This window comes from Pangasianodon hypophthalmus, chromosome 24, assembly GCF_027358585.1.
Source record: "Pangasianodon hypophthalmus isolate fPanHyp1 chromosome 24, fPanHyp1.pri, whole genome shotgun sequence".
In the NCBI taxonomy this organism is placed as follows: domain Eukaryota; kingdom Metazoa; phylum Chordata; class Actinopteri; order Siluriformes; family Pangasiidae; genus Pangasianodon; species Pangasianodon hypophthalmus.
This window is the reverse complement of record NC_069733.1, coordinates 19,400,864-19,424,308: the sequence shown is the minus strand read 5'-3', so window position 1 is coordinate 19,424,308 and position 23,445 is coordinate 19,400,864. Positions and strand designations below refer to the sequence as shown.

The window sequence follows — 23,445 nt, the reverse complement described above, 5'->3', positions numbered from 1 at the left end:
CACCAGCCTCTCTTTATTCTCTCTCTTCACGTTAATCAGAGAAACCGCAAAGAAGCGTAAACTCCAGTGTCCTTAAAGTTACAGCTTTACCTCTGACTGTTACAAAGTGCTGACACTGGAGACTCCTTCCATAAATGTTACATAAACACATTTCTCCTTACAGGAAACATCACTCTATCAGTGATCTTTTAAAATCAGTTTATTTGGAGCTTCCGCTGTACGAGTCCCTGTGAACGAGCTGTTACTATAGAAACGATAACGTATCAGAACGAGCGCATTAATATAAACATGTTGTTCATATTACAGCCAGAACTTCTGACTAACTAATATTAACTAACATTAACAAACTATAAAAGGTGCAACCTCTGCTTTAGATAACTGGTATAAGGTATTTTTCAAATGTATGATGCTAGCTATGTGCTAACGTTAGCAGGTTAATATCCTGCTAGCTTGCTAGCCGTTATACTGCAAACTTTGCAAATAAATAAAGAGGAAAGTCTGATGAACGTCTTGTGCGATTAGAGTGTTAGAGTGATTCTGAAAAGTCCAGTATTAATATCTGCCCAGCTAAGTAACGTAACGTTAGCAGAACGTTTCCTGAACGTTGTGGTTTTGGAGGTATAGCTTTGAAGTACGTTCTGAGGTTTTCTGGATGTTCTGAGAGTGTTTCAGATCATCATCTGTACAACGTTGGGGGAACATCATGAAACAAACCATTAGAATATTACAGGAACGTAATTTTTGGACCTCCATAGACCGGATCCTTCTTTTGAACTCATGAGGTGTAGATCAGCTTTGTGTTCTCGTTCAGTCTCGTTACAGCACTATGAGACGTTCATAAAGGCTGAATATCCTGTTAATAAGGCGTCATTGTGATTCAGAGACACTGAACTGAATTAAAGCAGTCCTGAATGCTATCTCTCTCTCATTTCTTTCTCTTCTGCTTTCTATAATTCTTCATCTGCTTCTCATTTCATCTCATTCGGTCTCTCTCTCTCACTTTCTCTTTCTTTCTCACTGTCTCTCTCTTTCACAGACATTCTTTATGTCTTGATTCTTTCTATTCTATCTATTTCTATCTTTTTCCATGCTCTTTTTCTCATTCTTTCTCTCTTTTTTCATCTGTTTCTCTTAATTTTCTCCCTTTATGTCTCTCTGTCTTCTCTCATCTCTTTCTTTCTTGCTGTCCCTCTTTCTTCTTTAGCATTTGTTTCTCTCTTTTTTCATCTGTTTCGCTTCATTTTTCTCCCTTTGTCTCTCCTTCTCTCTCTCTCTCTCTCTCTCTCTCTCATTTCTTTCTTTCTTGCTGTCTCTCTTTCTTCTTTAGCATTTGTTTCTCTCTTTTTCCATGTTTCTCCTTCTTTCTCTACATCATTCTCTCCTTTTGCATCTGTTTCTATCATCTGTTCTCTTTTTTTCATTTATTTTCTTCTTTTTTTGGTCTCTTTATTTCTTTCTCATTTTCTTTACTCTTTTGTCTCATTCCTTTTTCCTCCATCTCTGTCTTTTCCTCTCTCTCTCTCTCTCTCTCTCTCTCTCTCTTTCTAAAACTTTATATCAATCTCATTTTTCTCTCACTTCCTCTCAGGCTCCCTCTTCCTTTTGCATGCTTGTCCTTCTTTCCCTCTTTTTTCATCTGTTTCTCTTCATTTTGTTCCTTTATGTCTCTCCTTCTCTCTCTCTCTCTCTCTCCCCCTCCTTTCTTTCTTGCTGTCTCTTTTTCTTCTTTAGCATTTATTTCTCTCTTTGCTTGTCCTCTCTTTTTTTCATCTGTTTCTCTTCATTTTCTCCCTTTATGTCACTCATTCTTCTCTCTCTCTCACTCTCTCTCTGTCTCTTTTTCTTCTTTAGCATTTATTTCTCTCTTTTTCATTGTCATTACTATTTTGTCTCATTCCTTTTTCCTAAATTTTTGTCTTTCCTTTTCTCTCTCTCTCTCTCTATCAAACTTTGTGTCAATCTCATTTTTCTCTCACTTCCTCTCAGGCTCCCTCTCTCTCACTGACGTCTCCTTCTTTTACCGTCTTTCTCTCTGCTCACTCCTTCTGTCTTTCTCCTCGCGGGAGTTCTTCACAGCAGTGTTGAAGCTGGTCCTGAGATGAAAAACATGCTGTTGTCGTTTATATTAAAACGTGTGTGACGTGATCTCGTCCCGAATCCCATCTGTCTCAGCAGATGCAGTGAGGAAACTTATCAGCGTCTTCTGTAATTTCAGTTCTGTTCTGCAGGAAAACTAATTAAATTGCACAGAAAAAAGACGATTAAAATAAATCTGTTCTGAACTTTAGAGCACAAACGACATAACAAAACATAAATGAGTTTTTTTTTTTCTTTCAGAAATATGTTCATAGAATATCAAAGTGTCTATAAACAAAAAAAGAGACATAAATCTGGTAACAGCAACTGAATCTCTGATCGTCCTAATGGGCGTGGCCTAATATTCTAATGAGCATGCTTTATAGACAGGCCTCTGCCTGAAGCTCCGCCTTTGACAAGAATCAGGAGTCAACCTCCATGTAGCAACCACACAATTATCAAGCTACACAGTATCTACACTCGCTAGGTTAGCTTACAGAAGCTAGATTAGCTTTCATTTGCTAGGTTAGCTTTCATTCACTAGGTTAGCTTTCAGAAGCTAGATTAGCTTTCATTTGCTAGCTTAGCTTTCACTCACTACATTAGCTTTCATTTGCAAGATTAGCTTTCAGTCACTAACTTAGGTTTCACACACTACATTAACTTTAACTTTCTAGATTAGTGTTCAGATGCTAGGTTAGCTTTCAGATGATAGATTAGCGTTAAGATGCTAGGTTAGCTTTCAGATGGTAGATTAGCGTTAAGATGCTAGGTTAGCTTTCAGATGATAGATTAGTGTTCAGATGCTAGGTTAGCTTTCAGATGATAGATTAGCGTTAAGACGCTAGGTTAGCTTCCATGCGCTAGATTATCTTTCAGATGCTACATTAAGAGTAAGAGTAAGTAAGAGTAAGATATTCCTTTATTTGTCCCGCAGTGGGGAAATTGCATTTAGCAACAGCAGGGGTACAGTACAGAAAGAGTATGCACACAAGAACAAGGTAGATTAAAAACTATTCTGTACATAAATGGCTTAAATAGTGCTAAAGCAAAAATCCTAACACAAAACAAAAAAGGAGAGGGGTGTATACACATAAGTACAGGTTGGTTGAGAATAGTGTAGCTTGCCAGTAGTGTGACGGTATTGCACATTAAAATACTGCACACTGATATTGCACATAAATGTGAGTGTAAATACTGCACTGAGAGTTTATAAATAAATAAATCAGCAGTGTTCATTATAAAGTCTTACAGCAGCAGGAAGGAAAGACCGACGAAATCTCTCCTTTACACACTGAGGGTGGAGCAGTCTGTCACTGAAGCTGCTCTCCAGAGCTGACTCCATTAGCTTTCATTTGCAAGATTAGCTTTCAGTCACTAACTTAGGTTTCACTCACTACATTAACTTTAACTTTCTAGGTTAATGTTCAGATGCTAGGTTAGCTTTCAGATGATAGATTAGCTTTCAGATGCTAGGTTAGCTTCCATGCGCTAGATTATCTTTCAGATGCTAGATTAGTGTTCAGATGCTAGGTTAGCTTTCAGATGATAGATTAGCTTTTAGTCCTTAGATTAGGTTTCACTCACTAGGTTAGTTGTCTCGCTAAGTCTGCTTTTCCTTGCTTGGTTAACTTTGACTCACTAGATTAGCTTTCTCTTGATTGATTAGGTTTTGGTTGTTCCTTTGGAGAAGAACTCTTAAAGGTAGACCCTACAACAAAGTGTTTTCCTGTCAGAAACCTTACCTGGAAGCTAAGAACCCTTAAGGAACTCTTTTTAAGTGTGTGTATTAAATGGGTAACTCCAAATCATTGCTCTTTATTTTCTTCTTAACATCTAGAACCTGTCAGGAGTTTAACAATTAGCTTCTTGGTACTTAGTAGACTCTCAGAAAAATGGTTCTTCAAGGGTTCTTTAAGAGCTCATTGGATAAATTAAGGGTTCCTAGTCTCCAAAAATGCGTTCTACATGGACCCTTTTCTGATAGTGAAACACAGTTTTAAGGTTCTACATAGTACCTTTAAGGGTTAAGAAGGACAACCAAAGAACCCATAAGGGTTCCAGAGTTTCTAGGAACATGCACCTGAGTATTGTCTTGTTAAAAATGGTTCTAAGTAAAACTATAGAAGTGCAAGAGTGTGAAACTGTCCCAAGAACCTTAAAAAAACACTCCAAAAAACACTCTCACTTTAACCCTTAAAGGTTCTACATGGAATCCTACAACAAAGAGTTATTTACAGTTAGAAAGGGTTCCAAGTAGAACCTAGTTTGGAAGATGAGAACACTTAATTATCCATCAAACCCTTGAAGAACCCTTAAAGAACCCTATTTTTTCTAAGAATGTGTGTTTTGACAGGGTAAGTGTGTGATACAAACTGCAAACTCTTGCTCATTATTTTCTTTTTAACACCTAGAACCTGTCAGAAGTTTAACATTTAGCTTCTTGGTACTTGAGGGACAACCAAAGAACCCTTAAAGGTTCTAAATTTTCTAAGAGTGTAGACTTAATCCGATTTCTATAACACAGTAAACTGTTATTATTTTCCATCTGCTTGACGTCTTTGCATTCGGAAGTGATTTATTTTTCTTTTACAGCAGCTGCAGCAAACAGCACTCAGTGGATCCGGGTGTTTTTTTAAGGAAATGAAAAATATTTCAACGTTTCACTTTACTAATCAAATGGAAGTTCTTTCTCTCTCTCTCTCTCTCTCTCTCTCTCTCTTTCTCGTCTCTCTGTTCTGATGTTCTGCAGCAATTTACAGGATTTGTTTGTTAGATTTAAACACTGTACAGGCAGATCCCATGGTAGGCAATTACATAGCATGATGCAAGAACTAGCTCTGTGTGTGTATATGTGTTTGTGTGTGTGTGTGTGTATGTATGTGTGTGTTTGTGTGTGTATGTGTGTGTTTGTGTGTGTGGGAGGGTGGTGCATGCAGTATACCTTTTAAAAAATCAAGTATTAACTATATACTACTATATTCACTGTATTTATTGTAAACACAAACAGATTGTTTAGATCTTATTTAGGAAAATATAATATAAATCACTGTAATGTGCTGTGTCCATAGCAGAGGTCAAAACACATGCACTATGAAATACATAAACAAAAACAATAACTCAGATGATTAAGGAAAACCAGAAACAACGAAAAGACATGCATGGTAAAGTTGGCAAGACTTCGCAACGAGAAAGAGAAACACGGAACAGGTGAACACAATAGGGTAGAACCAAAACAAAGGTGCATGTAGAATAAAAAGCAAACGCAAGCTGAGATCTTTGCACTCGTGCTGAGAAGAGGAATTTGTGACCATCATTTTCAGATCATTTCATGGCAGACAATTCATTCAATATGACTTGAAGAATGTAAACCATTCTTATTGCTCTTTTAGGTATTAATCCAAGATGGCGGACCGTAACAAAAATTCAGCTTGAGTCTCTAGTACATTTGTCCAGAATTATGACACGAAAAATACCTCATCAGAAAAAAACATCTAATGAAAATAACTAGCTTTTAACTAGCTTTAGAACTTGGTTTGGTTTCAGGTGTAAAAAGAAATGTTGACATCCTGAAACTTAGGAACTTAGCAGTCCTAAAACTTAGGGATAAGATAAAGATAAAATTACAGTATTTGTTTAAAATTGATGTTTTTATAGACCACCAAAATTAAAATAAGAGCTAGATATTAGCATGTTATAGAATTAGCAATTCTTTTATATGCACTATACATTCTTTTTTCATGCACTATACATTAAAAAGTATATTTTTATGAACAAAAAAGTCATCATATTATCTAAATTACTTAGATAATAGTTGTGTAATATTTTAGAGTAAATATCTCTCAATAAATTAACCCTGTATATAAACACATTGCAAGTAGGCTAGTTTTCAGCTAAAATCTACTTTATTCACATTTTTATCCAGATGCGCAGACAGTTTATGAACTTTTAATACCAGTGAAAAGTTGGGTTTTCTGTCCAAAGAATATCATTATAGACTATTATCTGATAGTCTGATAAAATCTCCTACATCCCGCACACACATTACGATTTCATCACCTCCATTTAGTGTCTCGTGGCTTCATTAAGTTGCGCTCGAGTAACTTTATATCAGAGCGCGATATAAAAAACTAAATAAAATGTAAAATAACAGGCTGCGCTGGATCAAGTGCTATTCTCTGTGCTGCTGAATAATGAGCGTGGAAGCCATTTTGTTAAATTAAACCAGTGATTAATGTGATCATTACAGCGAGCTCTATTCATGCAGTAATATATCGCTGATATACGAGACTCCTGTTCCATTTATTTCAACACTCGCCATCTTCTCATCTTCTCATCAGACATCATCAGATTACTCTTTTATTTTTCAGTTTTAAATTCTCTCTTGTTTTTATGTTACAGCGTATTACATTTCAAGAAGAAAAAAAAAACACTTTCCCTTCTTCAGTCCGCATTTTCTATCCCAGATTTTGTAGTTTTGAGGTTTAAAGGTGAGTGTTTGTGTTAAAGCCGGTGGTCTGGACGCTGTAGGTAACCTCGGAGGTGTGAACTACACGCAGCTGATTTTAATCATCTGAATGTGGAGCTCAGAAAATCCACTGAAGCAGCTGCAGAACCCGACTCTGAATACCAGCAACTTTCCTCACGGAGACGCTGACGCGGCTTTTTGGAATTAAATTAGCAACTCTGAACACAAACTGTAGTCGGTTAAAAATTATGAAGTTTTCAAGACAGCAGAGTAAAAAAAAAAAATAATAAAATAAAATAAAATAAGTTTTTTTTATGTTTACCTTCAACAGTGTTTTTCATCCAAAGAAAAAATCATTATGTTAATAACATTATCATATTTTCAGAAATCATTTCAAATTAAAATTTAAATGAACTTTTAATTAAATTTAAATAATAATAATAAAAAAGTTAAAAATTAAGTTAAAATAACTTAAAATTAAAATAACTAAACATCAGGCTTATGATTTGTTCAGTGTAAATTGGAAATATGAAGCTCTCAGCGTCCACAAGGTTCATGCTCCCTTTTTTTTTGAATATTTATATCGTCTGATTTGCATATTTATGAGTTTTCGGTGACGTCACGGCGCGTGCTGGAGAAGGCAGCGCAGATTAGGGCGGGAATAAAGAGAGAGAGAGAGAGAGCGCGCGCGCGCGGGGGAACTGGAGCTCGCGCGAGCAGAGAGAGAGCTGCGTCGCTGTCAGTGCGCGAGCTCAGCACATCGCCTCAGAGTAACGGTTTTTTTCCTCCTTCTTCTCCTCAGGCTTCTGTGGTAAAGAAAAAAAAAACAATTTCTGAAAAATACGGTGTTTTCTCAGTGATTTATTTATAATATTTATTTATTGTGTGAGCTTCCTGTGAAGTGGGGAATACATCGCCGTTTTCTTCGACCGAGAAAGCAGGGATGTAGCGGTTAAAAAATAGGAGGATGCTGCTAACGGTAAAGCTGCGACTGGACACCAGAAACCGCCATTTAACTGATTTCTTTATCAAATATCTTCCTGTTTGTGGTGGAGAAGATTTCTAAAGCTTCCACAGTGTGTGTTTTTGTGCTGTTTTTTGGTTGAAGCTCTGAGATAGGGGATATAAAGCTCGGAGATGATGCAGCTGTGGTGTTTAAGGCACAATGGAGGCTGAAGGGAAAATCCTGAGGTAAAAAAAAACAATAATAATAATAATAACAATAATAATAATGATAATAATGATGACTTTCCTAATCTTTCTTCTTACATTTTTGTTGTCCTGATGTGAATGTGACATTATATAGGCTACAGAAATGACCTCTCAGCATCATCCTCCTCATCATCTACTACACCTCTAAACGCAGAAGCGCTGAGATCGGACCGGCTCTAATCTAGTCAGATCTGATCTGATCAGATCTGCGGAACGTTTGTTTTATTGATTGATTAATTTATTTTTGGTAAATGGCTGCGGCACGGAAAATCAAAACTTTGCTGACGGTGAACATCCTGGTGTTCGTCGGCATCGTGTTGTTCTCGGTGTACTGCCGGATCCAGGACCGGTCCGAGGAGCTCGTGCAGCTCGGCAGGTCTGCGGAGGCGCGCGCTCGGACCCGACACGGCAAAGTTACCGAGACGGACCGGCAGTCCATCCTGCAGAGGCTGGAGAGGCTGGAGGACGTGGTGTACAACCAGCTCAACGGTACGCGTGTTCATTCACGTCCCAATAAACTCCGTTATAACGTGTGTGCACTCTTCTGTTTCTTTCTTCTTTCACTCATTCATCTACAGGAAGACCGTTATCCCAGTCAGGGTCATGGAGCATCCGGAGTATATCCTGAAGTGTGACGTGGGAATACATCCCGGATGCGACGTCAATCCGTCACACATTCACGCTTAAAGCGCAGTTTAGCGTAGCCAGGTCACCTTCTGCCATGTTTTTGTGAGGTGGGAGGAAACCGGAGAACCCTGAGGAAACCCACTGGGACAGTAACCCGAGCTCAGGATTGAACCGGGAATCCTGGGTTGTAGGTTTAAAATGTCTCAGAAATAAAGGTACCATTACGTACCTCACAGTACCTGTGGTTCGGTACCTTCGGTACCTAAGAACCTTTAGCGTGGTGCGATGTGGTACTTTTAGTACGTATCTTTTACCTGGTAAGGTGCTTCGCTTCTAGAGCAAAGCTTTAAAGTTACATCCACCCAGATCTTTAAGATCAACACCTGCGTCCGAGATTTATTTCTGAAAGAGAGCGATGCGGCGGCGCTTTAGTCTTTTAGCTTTCCTCGTCTGTGCACTCTGCTCAAACAGATCAGCTTCCGAAGCTTTAGCTTTGGCTAAATTGTCACCAAAACTATACCATTCGTTTGTGCTGCGTTTGTGCCGCAAAAATTTGTGCCGCAAAAAACGAACGTTTGTGCTGCGTTTGGCGTTCAAGATATTAAACATTCTTTTTTTGGCTGCGTGACGTCACTCTCCGCGCCACGTCGTCCAAATCGTGTCAGATTGGTCAGAAAACACTTTTGCGGGTTTCTGTCCAATCACCGGCTTATTTTTTGTTATATTTCTTATGGACCAATAAAGGTCTTTTCTTTGTTATTTTAAAATAAAATAAAAAAAATCTGGCCAATCAAGCCTGTGCGTTAATCCGCGCCTGGATGGACGTATGACCTCAAAGTACCACGAGAACGATTGGCGAATTACGCAGTACTGATCGCAGAACTACGCTCTCGCGGTACTTTGGTGTTTACGCCGATCGGTCTGCGCAGCAGCGCCGCGTGAAGCCTAAACATAGCTAATGTCTAAAGATGGGAACAAGTTATGTTGTTTCTTTCTACAGCACAAAGCAGAAGCGATTTAGACGACGTGGGATGGAGAGTGACGTCAGCGCTCCCGAAAACGTTCTTCTCGTATCTCATGAAGGGAAGCTACATCGTTTGTTTTAACGGCACAAACCGGAACAAATCGAGCACAAACGAACAGCGCCAGTCTGGAGCGATTTGGACGACGTGGAGTAGAGAACGTACGTACGAACGTAACGGCACCTGAGGGAAGGTTCGCTTTTTGTTATATTTAAGAAAAAATCCTTGTAACCGCGTTTCTTTCTGTTTGGGGTGATTTAAACAATATGGCGTGGAGAGTGACGTCACTGCTCCCAAAATTCTTCTCGTTATATCTCGGGAAGGAAAGTAACTTTTAAAGTAAAATTTGTTTTAATGGCACAAACCGGCACAATTCGAGCACAAACGAACGGCACCAATTTGATACAAGTTGGACGATGTGGGGTGGAGAGTGAAGTCACTGCAGCCAAAAAAGAATGTTTAATATCTTGAACGCCAAACCAGCACAAACGTTCGTTTTTGCGGCACAAACACAGCTCAAACGAGTGGTATAGTTTTGGTGACAGTTTATTTATATGGGGTGCCAACTTCACACAGCTTTTAACTTTCACTCTAACATCGCCGTCAGCGCCATCGTCACGCTCGTCATCTCGTACGTCGCTAACTAGCCGAGCCGAGTCTCTGCTGTAAATCAGCGGCGTAGACCTGCAGTGCATTCTGGGACTTTTTTTGCATCCAGCGTTTGCTACAAAGTCTTCACTAATCCTAATAATGTGACGATGAACTTCGCTGGGAAATGCTGAGACAGAAGACGTGTTTTTGTTTTTTTGTTTTTTTTCTGTCAGGCGTTAATAGAAACCTGAACGTCGAATTTATTTTCTGCTATTAAACGTCACTGTAACTGCGCTAGCGCTTGACATCAGCTCGAGACAAGACCGCTAACTTCTCCCAAGAATCAACCGACAAGTTAGCACCAGAATCTCTAAAAAAAACCCACAAATATGTTTTAATATACTGCACAGTACGTACACTCCTGGGCAAAAAAAAAAAAAGCTCAAAATGCCAAAATATGAAGCTTTTAATGATCTTAACAACAAATCATTGGTCAGGAAATGAGCAAGAAAAGAAAGTTAGTATGCGAGAGCTTTTCCTTTTGATTTCTTTAAATGTTTAAACCTTGTGGCTCTTGATGAGCTGCATCAGGTGCGGCAGAAAACCAAATAATCACTAATCGTTTAAGATAAAAAATTCCAGAAGATATTTTTGGAAAAGTTTGTACACTCAGACATGCGTTAGTTTGAATTTTACATCAAAGATTTTAATCGTTATCACGATTTTGTGTGCAAGAAGATTATAGAAGTGAATTTCCCTGTTTCTAGCTTTTCCCCCAAACGAAGAGTTCACTAAAGCAAAAGTAATTCCTGAGCAATGATTTGTTCTTAAGACCATTAAAAGCTTCATACTGGTCCTCTTTTTTTGGCGAAGAGCGTACGTATTTAACGTGTTTCACAGAGAAGGTTTCATTTAACAGAGACTTCACTGTATGGAACTTCAATTATTTTATTAAAGCTACACGATACTCACATTTTCCGGTAAAAGATAGCAAAAGTCTCGTTGATGGTATTGTTCCAGAAACAAGTTAAAGTACAGTTTGTACTTTTATTTCTAAAAAAAAAATAAATAAATAAATGATGATGTAACACATCTGAGTGATTTGATGGATGATGTAATTAACTTTAGTGTCATTTCTGACACGTTTTCAAGAGCGAGAGTTCAATAATAATATCGTTTTTATTTATAAACGTCTTTCTGGGTACCAAGGACACGGACACAGATACATTTCAGAATGTAAAACAATGTGATAATAGAAATAGTGACATAATTTACATAAAGGAAAAAATCATATTTTTCACTGTTATTAACAGCGGAAGGCGATTAACACAGTGAACGTTAAGAAGCAACATTTTTTGAAGCCTAAACTTTTGAGATAATTCTTTTTACAAAAATTTTATGCTCTCATGTCCTTCTTGAAACCGTTTGGAAAAAGTGAAAAGCAAACCAACAGCATTTTAGATCACTGTCCCGTCATCGTTACCGTCAACATTATTTATAAAGTGTTCGATTTTACGCAGCGTTGTAGGTTTATTTAATGTTTTTATCTTCCTAGCCTGAGTTTGCATGTTCTTCTTGTTCTTCAGGGGGTTTCCTCTGGGTACTCCGGTTTCCTCCCCAGTCCACAGACATGCGTTGTAGGCTGATCAGCATCTCTGAATTGTCCGTAGTGTTGTGTGTAGGATAAGCGGTACAGAAAATGGATGGAAGGATGGATGGATAGATCTTCCTAGTCTAATTTCTTTCTTTTTTTTTTCTGTCAGCTGAAAATCGAAAGTGATGTTTTTTTTGTTTGCGCGTGAGATATTTCAGTGGCGTCGCTAATAAACAAAAGTTAACTGATGTTATATACTTATTTGCTGATAGTTAACGTGGACACACACTAATAGAATTAATTTTAGAAAAATAATCTGATTTACAGTGAAAAAAAAAAAGCAAGGGCGAAACATCAGCGTCTCAAAACGGGAAATCGTTTCAGATTCATGTTTCAATCTGCTGTTTTTGGCATATTTTTTTTTGCGTTCGTACGCAAAATGTGTAAACGTAAATTTTTATTTGTACAGACTTTTTTCTCTCGATTATAGTGGACAGGAGCTCCGCCTGTCACGCTGATGATTGGGGTTCGGTTCCTCGTCGGAGAAGCTGTTTTTTTGAGGTAGTGGTAGTTCAGTGGACTTGATTGGATGGTCGTGAGTTCAAATCCTATCAATGTCGAGCTGTCTCTGCTTTAGATAAACGTAAATCTGTCTGGAGCGTCTGCCAAATGCCGTAAATGTATTATTATTTTTTTTAAATCTCACCTGCACCCTCTGTGCAGTTCCTTTGCACCCCACTAGGGCGGCGCACCCCGGAGTTTTACTACCTCTACAGTTCTACAGTGTTGAGTTCGTGCACACACTACACCAAGGAACACCGCGTTAATTCAAAACACTCTCAGTAATAAAGGTAGCGTAAATTTAACTGCACTGTTCCGTCATCGAGAGTGATGTTACTCTTAACGCATTACTCTAACTGCCTCCACACGCTCTTTCTCACGGGTAAAAAACTACGTTAGTACGCTACAAAAACGTGTCCTCTTGCTGGAACCACATCAGCCATTAGGACTGGTACAGTTGAGCACCTTTATTTCTGAGAGTGCTGTTTTATGTAGTCAGTTACAGCAAAAAAAAAAACTCCTATTAATCTTTAAAACGACGCTTAACACTGAACCTCAGTGTTCGAACAAGCACGCTGGCGACAATCCGCATCTTATAATATTATAATGCAAATTAGTTCGAATTTCCGCCAGTTCTTTTTTGCGTGATGCTAAACCGGAGGCTATAAGCTTCCAGTGAGTTGTTAGCTATGTTATTAGCCTTGTACAAAAGCAAGTGAGCAAAATTTCACATTTTGTACGTCTGATGTTTGAGAGAAGTTCCGCTTGAAGCTGTTCAGAAGTTTTATTTCAGTACTCGAAGGCTGACTCGGTTTCATCAGAGTTTCATTTCTGATTCATCCCTCTCCCCTCTCATCCCCCTCCCCTTTTTTTTTCCTTCAGTCTTATAATTATGAGCACAGTGTGCTGAAAGTCTCCTCGCTGCAGTCGTTTGGAAAGCTTCCATCCGAGCTTATTGTTATTCCGCAGTGCCGTCGTCGTGTGTATGAAGGCGGTCACTCTGTCACTCTGAATGATCTCTTTCTGAATTTGAAGGAGAGCCAAAAAGAAACCGCTTTTCAACATCCGATCCTCGAGACGTCTCCATAAGCTTCGCCATGTAGCCACGCTTTTATACCTCTTTAATACTGCACTAAATTCTCTAAAAGTGATAAACTATATAGAGCATCTGAAAAAGTCATGAACAGATCAGAGTAAAACTACGTGTACTTCACTTAGTGTTTATTATTTACAGCACATGCGCTACTTCTTCATCCTTACGCTGTATCTTGCTTTTATTCTATTTATTTCTATACATTTTTAACACAAATTCACACAGTAGGCTCCAGGTTTTATTGAAATTTTCCTTTTCTGAACATAATTTCTTCAAATTTATACAAAATAACAATCTCCTCTCTAATAGAACAATAACAACCGCAGCGCTGTCGAATCCTGGATTCTGATTGGTCAGAAGGTGTTGATTAGTTTTCTAGAACAGCAGCTCTGACAGTAGCGCAGGTTTATATTAATGCGCTCGCTCTGATACGTTATCGTTTCTATAGCAACGGCTCGTTCACAGGGACGTGTACAGCGGAATGCTCTGCTAATAACAGCGTTGACGTTTTCTGTAAGGAGATGTTTGTGTAACATTTATGGAAGGAGTCTCCAGTGTCAGAGGTAAAACTGTTACTTTAAGTTTTCCGACATCTTCAGGACAGAGGAGTTTACGCTTCTTTGCGGTTTCTCGGGAACACGACAAGCTGCGAGTTATTTTTGTGGCTTATTAACGTGAAGAGAGAGAATAAAGAGCCGCCGGTGAGGGAACGAGTGTTTATAGCTGCTATAACGTAAGTGACAACAAGAACTAACTCGTTTCACCGTCATTCCAAAACATTAAATGTAACTATAGACATTTAAAAAAAAGTGTGATGTTTCGCTTATTAATATATTCAGAATTGTAATCGTTGCTGTGGCGTAAGAGGAATAAAACGCTGACATTAAATGCTGCTATAAACAGATAGAAGTGTTACATGTTGCTTTTCAACTTTAATAAATGAAAACTTGTAAACGTTGTTAAACTGTTGCAGTGTAAGAGGAATAAAACACTTGTGGACGTGCTGTTATAGGAAAATAATCAATTCAGGGTTGTTACAGTAGCTCAGCATCATCACACCATCCTGTCACTCGATATTTTACTGCAACACACACACACACACACACACACACACACAGTGTATATTACTTATTTATTATAGTAAACTCTGCGTTATTGTCAGTAACGGTTACGTGACTTTGCCTTGTGCTGGATTTATTTCCTGTTCTACTCCAGATGTGATGTTATCAACCACAATCACCTGAAACCTTTTAAATCTTTCACAAACAGTAATTAAACCGTACCCGAGAACAGCGTGTGTTTTTATAAACCCGCAGCCTGTTTTTGTGGTTTTGTAATTTTGTGTGTAATTATAAAGGTTCCTCTGGGGAAAGTCCTCCGTGTTTAAATGTTGTGCAGTGTGGTTAGAGCGCGATCGCTCTCTCAGGACGGTTATCTATCAGCCACAAGGACGCCGTACAGTTTGGGGAAATAATTTCGCATTTCATGCGTGTGATTACAGATCAGACTCTTTTTTTTTTTTTCCTAGCATGCGTCATCTAACCTCATCTGAGCGTTCTCGTCTATTATATTATATTCACTCACTCACACTCTGTCCTCCATGTTTGATTTTCTGACCTTCTCACCCACAACTTGCAATCTGATTGGTCAAGAGGTAAAAAGTGCTCAGTGTCACTCTGTGCTTTTCTGTAAAAAAACATCGGAAGCTCCAAAAAATCTGCTTTTTCAAAATGGCTGCTTTCCTGGCGCCCACAGTGGACTGATGATGGTGTTGTAGTGAATAGTTTGTGTGGTTTGGGACACGCCCACAGTGGACTGATGCTACTAAACACGCCCATAGTGCACTGATGGTGATATAGCAAATGTGGTGTGTGACTTGGGACACGCCCACTGTGTATTCCTGATCGTGAGTTGTGTAGTGAACAGGGTCAGAGTGATTTGGGACACGCCCACAGTGCGCTGATGTTAGTGAACAGGGTCAGGGTGATTTGGGACACGCCCACAGTGGACTGATGTTAGTGAACAGGGTCAGAGTGATTTGGGACACGCCCACAGTGGGCTGATGCTAGTGAACAGGGTCAGAGTGATTTGGGACACGCCCACAGTGGACTGATGCTAGTGAACAGGGTCAGAGTGATTTGGGACACGCCCACAGTGGGCTGATGCTAGTGAACAGGGTCAGAGAGATTTGGGACACGCCCACAGTGCGCGGATTATAACAAAGAGGGTCAGAGTGATTTGGGACACGCCCACAGAGGACTGATGCTAGTGAACAGGGTCAGAGTGATTTGGGACACGCCCACAGTGCGCGGATTATAACAAAGAGGGTCAGAGTGATTTGGGACACGCCCACAGAGGACTGATGCTAGTGAACAGGGTCAGAGAGATTTGGGACACGCCCACAGTGCGCGGATTATAACAAAGAGGGTCAGAGTGATTTGGGACACGCCCACAGAGGACTGATGTTAGTGAACAGGGTCAGGGTGATTTGGGACACGCCCACAGAGGACTGATGCTAGTGAACAGGGTCAGAGTGATTTGGGACACGCCCACAGTGGACTGATGTTAGTGAACAGGGTCAGAGTGATTTGGGACACGCCCACAGTGGGCTGAGGCTAGTGAACAGAGTCAGAGTGATTTGGGACACGCCCACAGTGCGCTGATGATAGCGAATAGAGTCAGAGAGATTTGGGACACGCCCACAGTGCGCTGATGCTAGTGAACAGAGTCAGAGTGATTTGGGACACGCCCACAGTGCGCTGATGCTAGTGAACAGGGTCAGAGTGATTTGGGACACGCCCACAGTGCGCTGATGATAGCGAATAGAGTCAGAGTGATTTGGGACACGCCCACAGTGCGCTGATAATAGCGAATAGAGTCAGAGTGATTTGGGACACGCCCACAGTGCGCTGATGCTAGTGAACAGGGTCAGAGTGATTTGGGACACGCCCACAGTGCGCTGATGCTAGTGAACAGGGTCAGAGTGATTTGGGACACGCCCACAGTGCGCTGATGATAGCGAATAGAGTCAGAGTGATTTGGGACACGCCCACAGTGCGCTGATGATAGCGAATAGAGTCAGAGTGATTTGGGACACGCCCACAGTGCGCTGATGCTAGTGAACAGGGTCAGAGTGATTTGGGACACGCCCACAGTGCGCTGATAGGTCAGAATGTATGATGTAAGCTGAAGAAGCTGAACTGTTCCACATGTATTGTGTTTATTTAGCTGGAAATAAACGTTTGGATGTGTTTGAGCTCACGCACTGTGACGTGTGTGTCGTAAATCAGGTCTTTGTGAAGCGATCTCAGACTTTGGCGTTTAAAACCCTCTCAGGACTTTCAGTTACTGTAGTTTTTGTTGTCGTGTTGATTAATTAGGCGTTTAAATCTTTCTCGGCAGGGGGGTATATCTCAGTCCAGAGGCAGAATAAATGCAGCACAGATGCTTGGTGTGTAATTTAGGGCAGCGCTCGCGGAGACGAGTCTCATTCTGTAGGTGAAACGTGAAGCACAGCGTGAATACTGCAGATGGCTGGATGAGGTACAAACATGGCATCGCTTAAAATTCACAAAACCAGCACAGAGATTTCCTCTCTCCGTTATCACTGTCATGAGCTCGTCCACTTTTCAGTCAATCACACGCAGACGAGCTTTCTTTAGACTCTCTCTCCCCAAAGCCACGCACTTCACCCAGGGAGCAAAAAACAGAAACGTCATCTCGAGTGTCGTAGAAATGATTTTAGAGTGTTTATTGTTTTATCCCACCGGATACAAACACATTTCTGATCTACACAGGAACCGAGTTCATGAAAATCCAGTTAGTTAGAAAATCGTTCATATCCTACATTCCGCTGTCGAGTTTGTGTAGATGTCTGTAGAAGGAGACGCAGTAATGTGAACTCAGTGAGCGGTCAATAAGTTACTCTCTGTCCTACTGTCTCTCTCTATCCGTCTCTCTCTCTCCATCTCTCTCTCTCTCCCAGTCTCTCTCTCTCCATCTCTCTCTCTTTCTCTCTCCTACTGTCTCTCTCTATCCGTCTCTCTCTCTCCATCTCTCTCTCTCTCTCTGTCCTACTGTCTCTCTCTATCCGTCTCTCTCTCCCCATCTCTCTCTCTCTCCCAGTCTCTCTCTCTCCATCTCTCTCTCTTTCTCTCTCCTACTGTCTCTCTCTATCCGTCTCTCTCTCCCCATCTCTCTCTCTCTCTCTCTGTCCTACTGTCTCTCTCTATCCGTCTCTCTCTCCCCATCTCTCTCTCTCTCTCTCTCTCTCCTACTGTCTCTCTCTATCTGTCTCTCTCTCTCCATCTCTCTCTCTCTCTCTCCTACTGTCTCTCTCTCCTACTGTCTCTCTCTCTCCTACTGTCTCTCTCTATCCGTCTCTCTCTCTCCATCTCTCTCTCTCTCCCCGTCTCTCTCTCTCCATCTCTCTCTCTCTCTCTCTCCATCTCTCTCTCTCTCCCCGTCTCTCTCTCTCCATCTCTCTCTCTCTCTCTATCCATCTCTCTCTGTCCTACTCTCTCTCTCTCTCTCTCTCTCTCTCCCTCTGTCCTACTGTCTCTCTCTATCCATCTCTCCCTCTGTCCTACTGTCTCTCTCTATCCATCTCTCCCTCTGTCCTACTGTCTCTCTCTATCCATCTCTCCCTCTGTCCTACTGTCTCTCTCTATCCATCTCTCCCTCTGCCCTACTGTCTCTCTCTATCTATATCTCTCTCTGTCCTACTGTCTCTCTATTCGTCTCTCTCTCTGTCCTACTGTCTCTCTCTATCCGTCTCTCTGTCCTACTCTCTCTCTCTCTCTCTCTCTCTCTGTCCTACTGTCTCTCTCTCTCTGTCTCTCTCTCCCCATCTCTCTCTCTCTTACTGTCTCTCTCTATCCATCTCTCCCTCTGTCCTACTGTCTCTCTCTATCCATCTCTCTCTCTCTCTCTCTCCCCATTTCTCTCTGTCCTACTGTCTCTCTCTATCCATCTCTCTCTCTCTCTCTGCCCCACTGTCTCTTTCTATCCGTCTCTCTCTCTCTCTCTCTCTGCCCTACTGTCTCTCTATCCGTCTCTCTCTCCCCATCTCTCCCTCTGTCCTACTGTCTCTCTCTATCCATCTCTCTCTCTGTCCTACTGTCTCTCTCTATCCATCTCTCTCTCTCTCCCCCCATTTCTCTCTGTCCTACTGTCTCTCTCTATCCATCTCTCTCTCTGTCCTACTGTCTCTCTCTATCCATCTCTCTCTCTGTCCTACTGTCTCTCTCTATCCATCTCTCTCTCTGTCCTACTGTCTCTCTCTATCCATCTCTCTCTCTCTCCCCCCATTTCTCTCTGTCCTACTGTCTCTCTCTATCCATCTCTCTCTCTGTCCTACTGTCTCTCTCTATCCATCTCTCTCTCTCTCTCTGTCCTACTGTCTCTCTCTCCCCATCTCTCTCTCTGTCCTACTGTCTCTCTCTATCCATCTCTCTCTCTGTCCTACTGTCTCTCTCTATCCATCTCTCTCTCTGTCCTACTGTCTCTCTCTATCCATCTCTCTCTCTCTCTCTCTGCCCTACTGTCTCTCTCTCCCCATCTCTCTCAGTCCTACTCTCTCTCTCTTTCTTTGCCCATATTAAAGATCTCATTTGTTAATTGTTCTTTTGATTTATTATAAATGAATAAATAAACAATATAATTATTATTGATGAAGCACTCAGTAAAATATATATTTTAAAGCTCTAATTATTAACCACTGAATTAATAATGGAAGTAAATGACAGTTCTTTAAGCCTGTTGGATTTAAAACTGTCCTGCGGTGTGCTCTCTTTTTTCAGCCAAAAAAGCAAATTAATCTCAAAACACACACACACACACACACACACACACACACACACACACACACACACACTCACAAGCAAACAAATAGATGAATCAGCAGCTTTGAGCTTCATAACCATTGAATATGACTCTCTGGAGTATTAAGCAGAATTTCTCTTGCAGTAAGTTTATTAGTAAACACTAAAACAAACTCATTTTCCTCTGGACGGTGAAAAGCGGCCGAGTCAGCGAAACGCAGAGGCGTACGGATCATTTCGTTTCGCTGAGCTCACAACTGTTCGCATCGACACACGGACGTGATCAGCGTGGCTTCGGGAACAAGCGTTTCTGACACGCTTTTAATTGAATAGTTGCGGTTGAAAAGAACGGCTGTTTATGCAAAACTCATTTCCGTGTGGAGAAGCGAGATTTTTAAAATTAGTTCATTAGAAAATATTACAAACAGGTTCAAACAGATGTAACTGTGGAGGCGGACAGAACGGTGCCACTGAGAGAACTGTTAAGTAAATTATGATAAATTATTTTTAGAGGCCAGTACAGATGAGAACATGGTGTCTCTCAGTTCTAACAGCTATCATACAGTTTATATGAAAACTATTTAATTTTCCACTGTGTGTGTGTGTGTGTGTGTGTGTGTGTGTTACAGTAAAATACTGAGTGCGAGGTTGGTGTGATGAAGCAGAGTTACTGTTATCATCCTGAAGTTTTCCTATAACAGCACATCTCTGAGTGTTTTATTCCTCTTACACCACAGCAATTTACCAACCCTTACAATATTTTATTTGTTAAGGTACGACGCATCCTACTTTTTTATCCATTTATAGTTACATTTAATGTTGAAGAAGTGAACAGGATGTGAGCGGACGCATGACGAAGATACACGCTGGCGATGGTGCACATCTGAACTGTGTTTATTTTAAAGCTGACTTGAAATTTCACTTAGTTGTGCTGAGATGAGAATACATCTGGTTTTTAGCTGTTTGAGAAACTGAAATCTATCTAATATGGACTGAGTGACGGCTGTGAAATGTTTTCGGCAGATTTGTGGCCGCGTGTTTGTAGATTCAAGACGAGGCCAGACATCTGTGTGCTTTCGCAATGCACCACTCAACTTTCAGCCCCTTTCAGCCTGCCTGAGTTTCTTAATCCCTGCTGCAGTCTTCAAGTCTTCACTGCTTAGTGATGTTGTGCCCTATAGCCTCAGGCTGTCTCTGTACATTTCACAGCAATACAGATGTAGCCAGATTTTACCTAAGCCACATTCCAGCAGTACAGTGAGAGGGTTATAACACACACAATCAGGCTGCTTCAGGTTTGATCTAAACAAGCAAAGGTCGAAGCAAAGGTGAGTAGGGAATGTAACCGCAAACAAGTGTATGGCATATCGGGTAAGAATCAGAATCATCAGAAATGGAGTGGCGAGAATCCGAATCATGATAATAAGAATCGTCAGAATCAGAATCAGAATCATCACAATAAAGATCATCACAATCCGAATCACAACGATCAGAATCCGAATCGGTATCATCATAATAAGAATCGTCAGAATCTGAATCTGAATCATCCAAATCCGAGTCAGAATCATCAGAATAAGAATCATTGCAATCTGAATCAGAGTTGTGAGAATCCAAATCAGAATTTTCAGAATCAGAATCGTCAGAATATGAATCAGAATTCAAATTAGAATCGTTATAATAAGAATTGTCAGAATCCGATTCAAAATCATCAGAATCTGGATCAAAATAATCAGAATCAGAATCAAAAGAATTGGAATGGCGAGAATCAGAATCATGAAAATAAGAATAATCAGAATCTGAATCAGGATCGTCACAGTAAAGATCATCACAATCTGAATCACAACGATCAGAAAACAAATCAGTATCATCATAATAAGAATCGTCAGAATCTGAATCATCTGTATCCGTGTCAGAATCATCAGAATAAGAATCATCACAATCTGAATCTGAATCGTCAGAATAGGAATCAGAATTCAAATTAGAATCGTCATAGTAAGAGTCATTACAAGCCGGATCAGAATAATCAGAATCAGGATCGTCACAGTAAAGATCATCACAATCTGAATCACAACGATCGGAAACTGAATCAGTATCATCATAATAAGAATCATCAGAATCAGAATCTGCAGAATCCAAATCAGAATTCAAATCAGAATCGTCATAATAAGAGTCATCACAATCCAAATCAGAATCGTCAGAATCCGAATCAGAATAATCTGAATCTGAATCTGAATCATCGCAATAACAATCATCCGAATCAGAATCGTCAGAATCAGAACCGTCCCATTTTGTCCAAGCGACTGCGCCGCATCACACCACCTCGTCACTCAGTATTTTACTGTAACACACTTTCAGCAAAAAAAAAATTAAAACCAGACATTTCATGTCAAACAGATCATCGTGCTTTAACAGTGAAAACAGACATATGAAGCAGTGTGAAGGTTTTGTGGTTAAATTCTGTAGCTCTGGATCATTTATATATATATAATAAGTGTATAAAGTAAATTTTAAGGATTTAATCTCACATGAATCCTGAAGGAGCTCCGGTCGATATCCTGCGTGTGAGGATGAGGCAGAACGCTTAAATCACAACACTGACACGTCTGAGACCGAATCTCTTTATCACCGTTACCTTATTTTGCGTAGCGAGTGATAACATTTTTTTATCCTCCGTCTTTACGAAACCTGTACGAGAATAACACTTTATGATTTAAACGTCAGAATGAAAGAGAATCTGTGACGGTTCTGCTCACGTCATATCCTGTATTAAAAAAAAAAGATTTTAATATCGAGCTGTGAAATTAGATTTAAAAAAATAACAATAATAATAATAATATTTACAAGAAATACAAAATTGCAGTGAAATAGAAGATTGAATATATAAAAAAGTAGAATACTAACAGAATCTAATTTAAACACTAATTTATTTAATTGAGTTTTTGGTGTTTGTGCTTTCTTCTTTATTTCTTTTGTTCTTCTACCGTCTTTGCAATTTGTTTTTATTATATTTTATTATATTTCTTTTGTACGCGTAGATTCGAGCCATAACTAATGCAGATGGTCGTGAAACTCTGAGATTTGTGTGCAGCTGTCCTGCCTGGTGGCTGAAACTCATTTTCCTTTAATCAAATCCTAATTACGGAAGAGACAGAAACGCTGCAGCGGTGTGAGCGAGGAGCTGAAGGGCTCATCATAGTGCAGAAATCACGCTGAATTCATCATGCAGATATAAACACAGCGCTGAAGTAACAGCCGCCATGCCGAGTGGAACATTCCTCCGTTCCTCTGTTCCTCCGTTCCTCTGTTCCTCCGTTCCTCTGTTTCTGTGTGGACGTAAAATGAAAGCTGCAGAGGTTCTGAGGTTCCTGACTAAAGTTCTGGGGCGCAGTACGGTGATGTTCCTGCTCAGAGATGTATGACTCAGCTCATCAGTTAATTAGCAGGTGTGTTAGTGCACTCTGACCCTTCGGCGCTGCGGGAGGTGTTCGTTCAACCCGGCACACGTTTACTAAGAGCTGGCTGTGTAATTAGCAGAATACAGAATCGTCATAATAAGAATCGGCACAATCAGAATAATCACAATCCGAATTAGGATCATCACAATAAGAATCAGAATCATCACAATCCGGATCAGAATCATCACAAGAAGAATCAGAATAATCACAATCCGAATTAGGATCATCACAATAAGAATCTGAATAATCACAGTTTGAATCAAAATCTTCACAATCCGAATCAGAATCATCGCAATCCAGATTAGAATCATCATGATCTTAATTAGAATCATCATGATCTGAATTAGAATCATCACAATCTTAATTAGAATCATCATGATCTTAATTAGAATCATCATGATCTGAATTAGAATCATCACAATCTGAATCAGTATAATCACAGTTTGAATCAAAATCTTCACAATCCGAATCAGAATCATCACAATCTGAATCAGAATCATCACAATCCAGATTAGAATCATCACAGTAAGAATCGTCAGAGTGAGAATTATAATCAGAATGTTCAGAATTGAATCCGAACTGTCACTAATTCCAGCTGATTGTGTGATCGTTAAAGAAACACACGCAGAAGAAAACAGTTACAGTAAAATCCTGTGGTGAAGCGACGTTACTGTAACCACCCTGACAGTTCACTGTTTTCCTCTAACAGCAGTTTTATTCAGCGTTTTATTCCTCTTACGCCACAGCAACGATTACAATTCTGAATTTATTAATAAGCGAAACATCACACTTTTTTTTAAATGTCTATAGTTACATTTAATGTTTTGGAATGACGGTGAAACGAGTTGGTTCCTGTTGTCGCTTACGTTATAGCAGCTATAAACACTCGTTCCCTCACCGGCGGCTCTTTATTCTCTCTCTTCA

General features: G+C 40.2%; 1 protein-coding gene across 1 annotated transcript in view; it reads left to right on the top strand.

Annotated features, from left to right (window-relative positions):
* Window positions 1–7,237: 7,237 nt before the first annotated feature.
* Window positions 7,238–23,445, top strand: part of galnt9 (polypeptide N-acetylgalactosaminyltransferase 9) — a 108,157-nt gene continuing 91,949 nt past the window's right edge. The window contains exons 1-3 of the mRNA XM_053228951.1: window positions 7,238–7,523; window positions 7,653–7,735; window positions 7,851–8,245. Of these exons, the coding sequence (XP_053084926.1) occupies window positions 8,008–8,245 (238 nt within the window). The 5' untranslated portion in view covers window positions 7,238–7,523; window positions 7,653–7,735; window positions 7,851–8,007. The remainder of the gene's footprint in view (window positions 7,524–7,652; window positions 7,736–7,850; window positions 8,246–23,445) is intronic.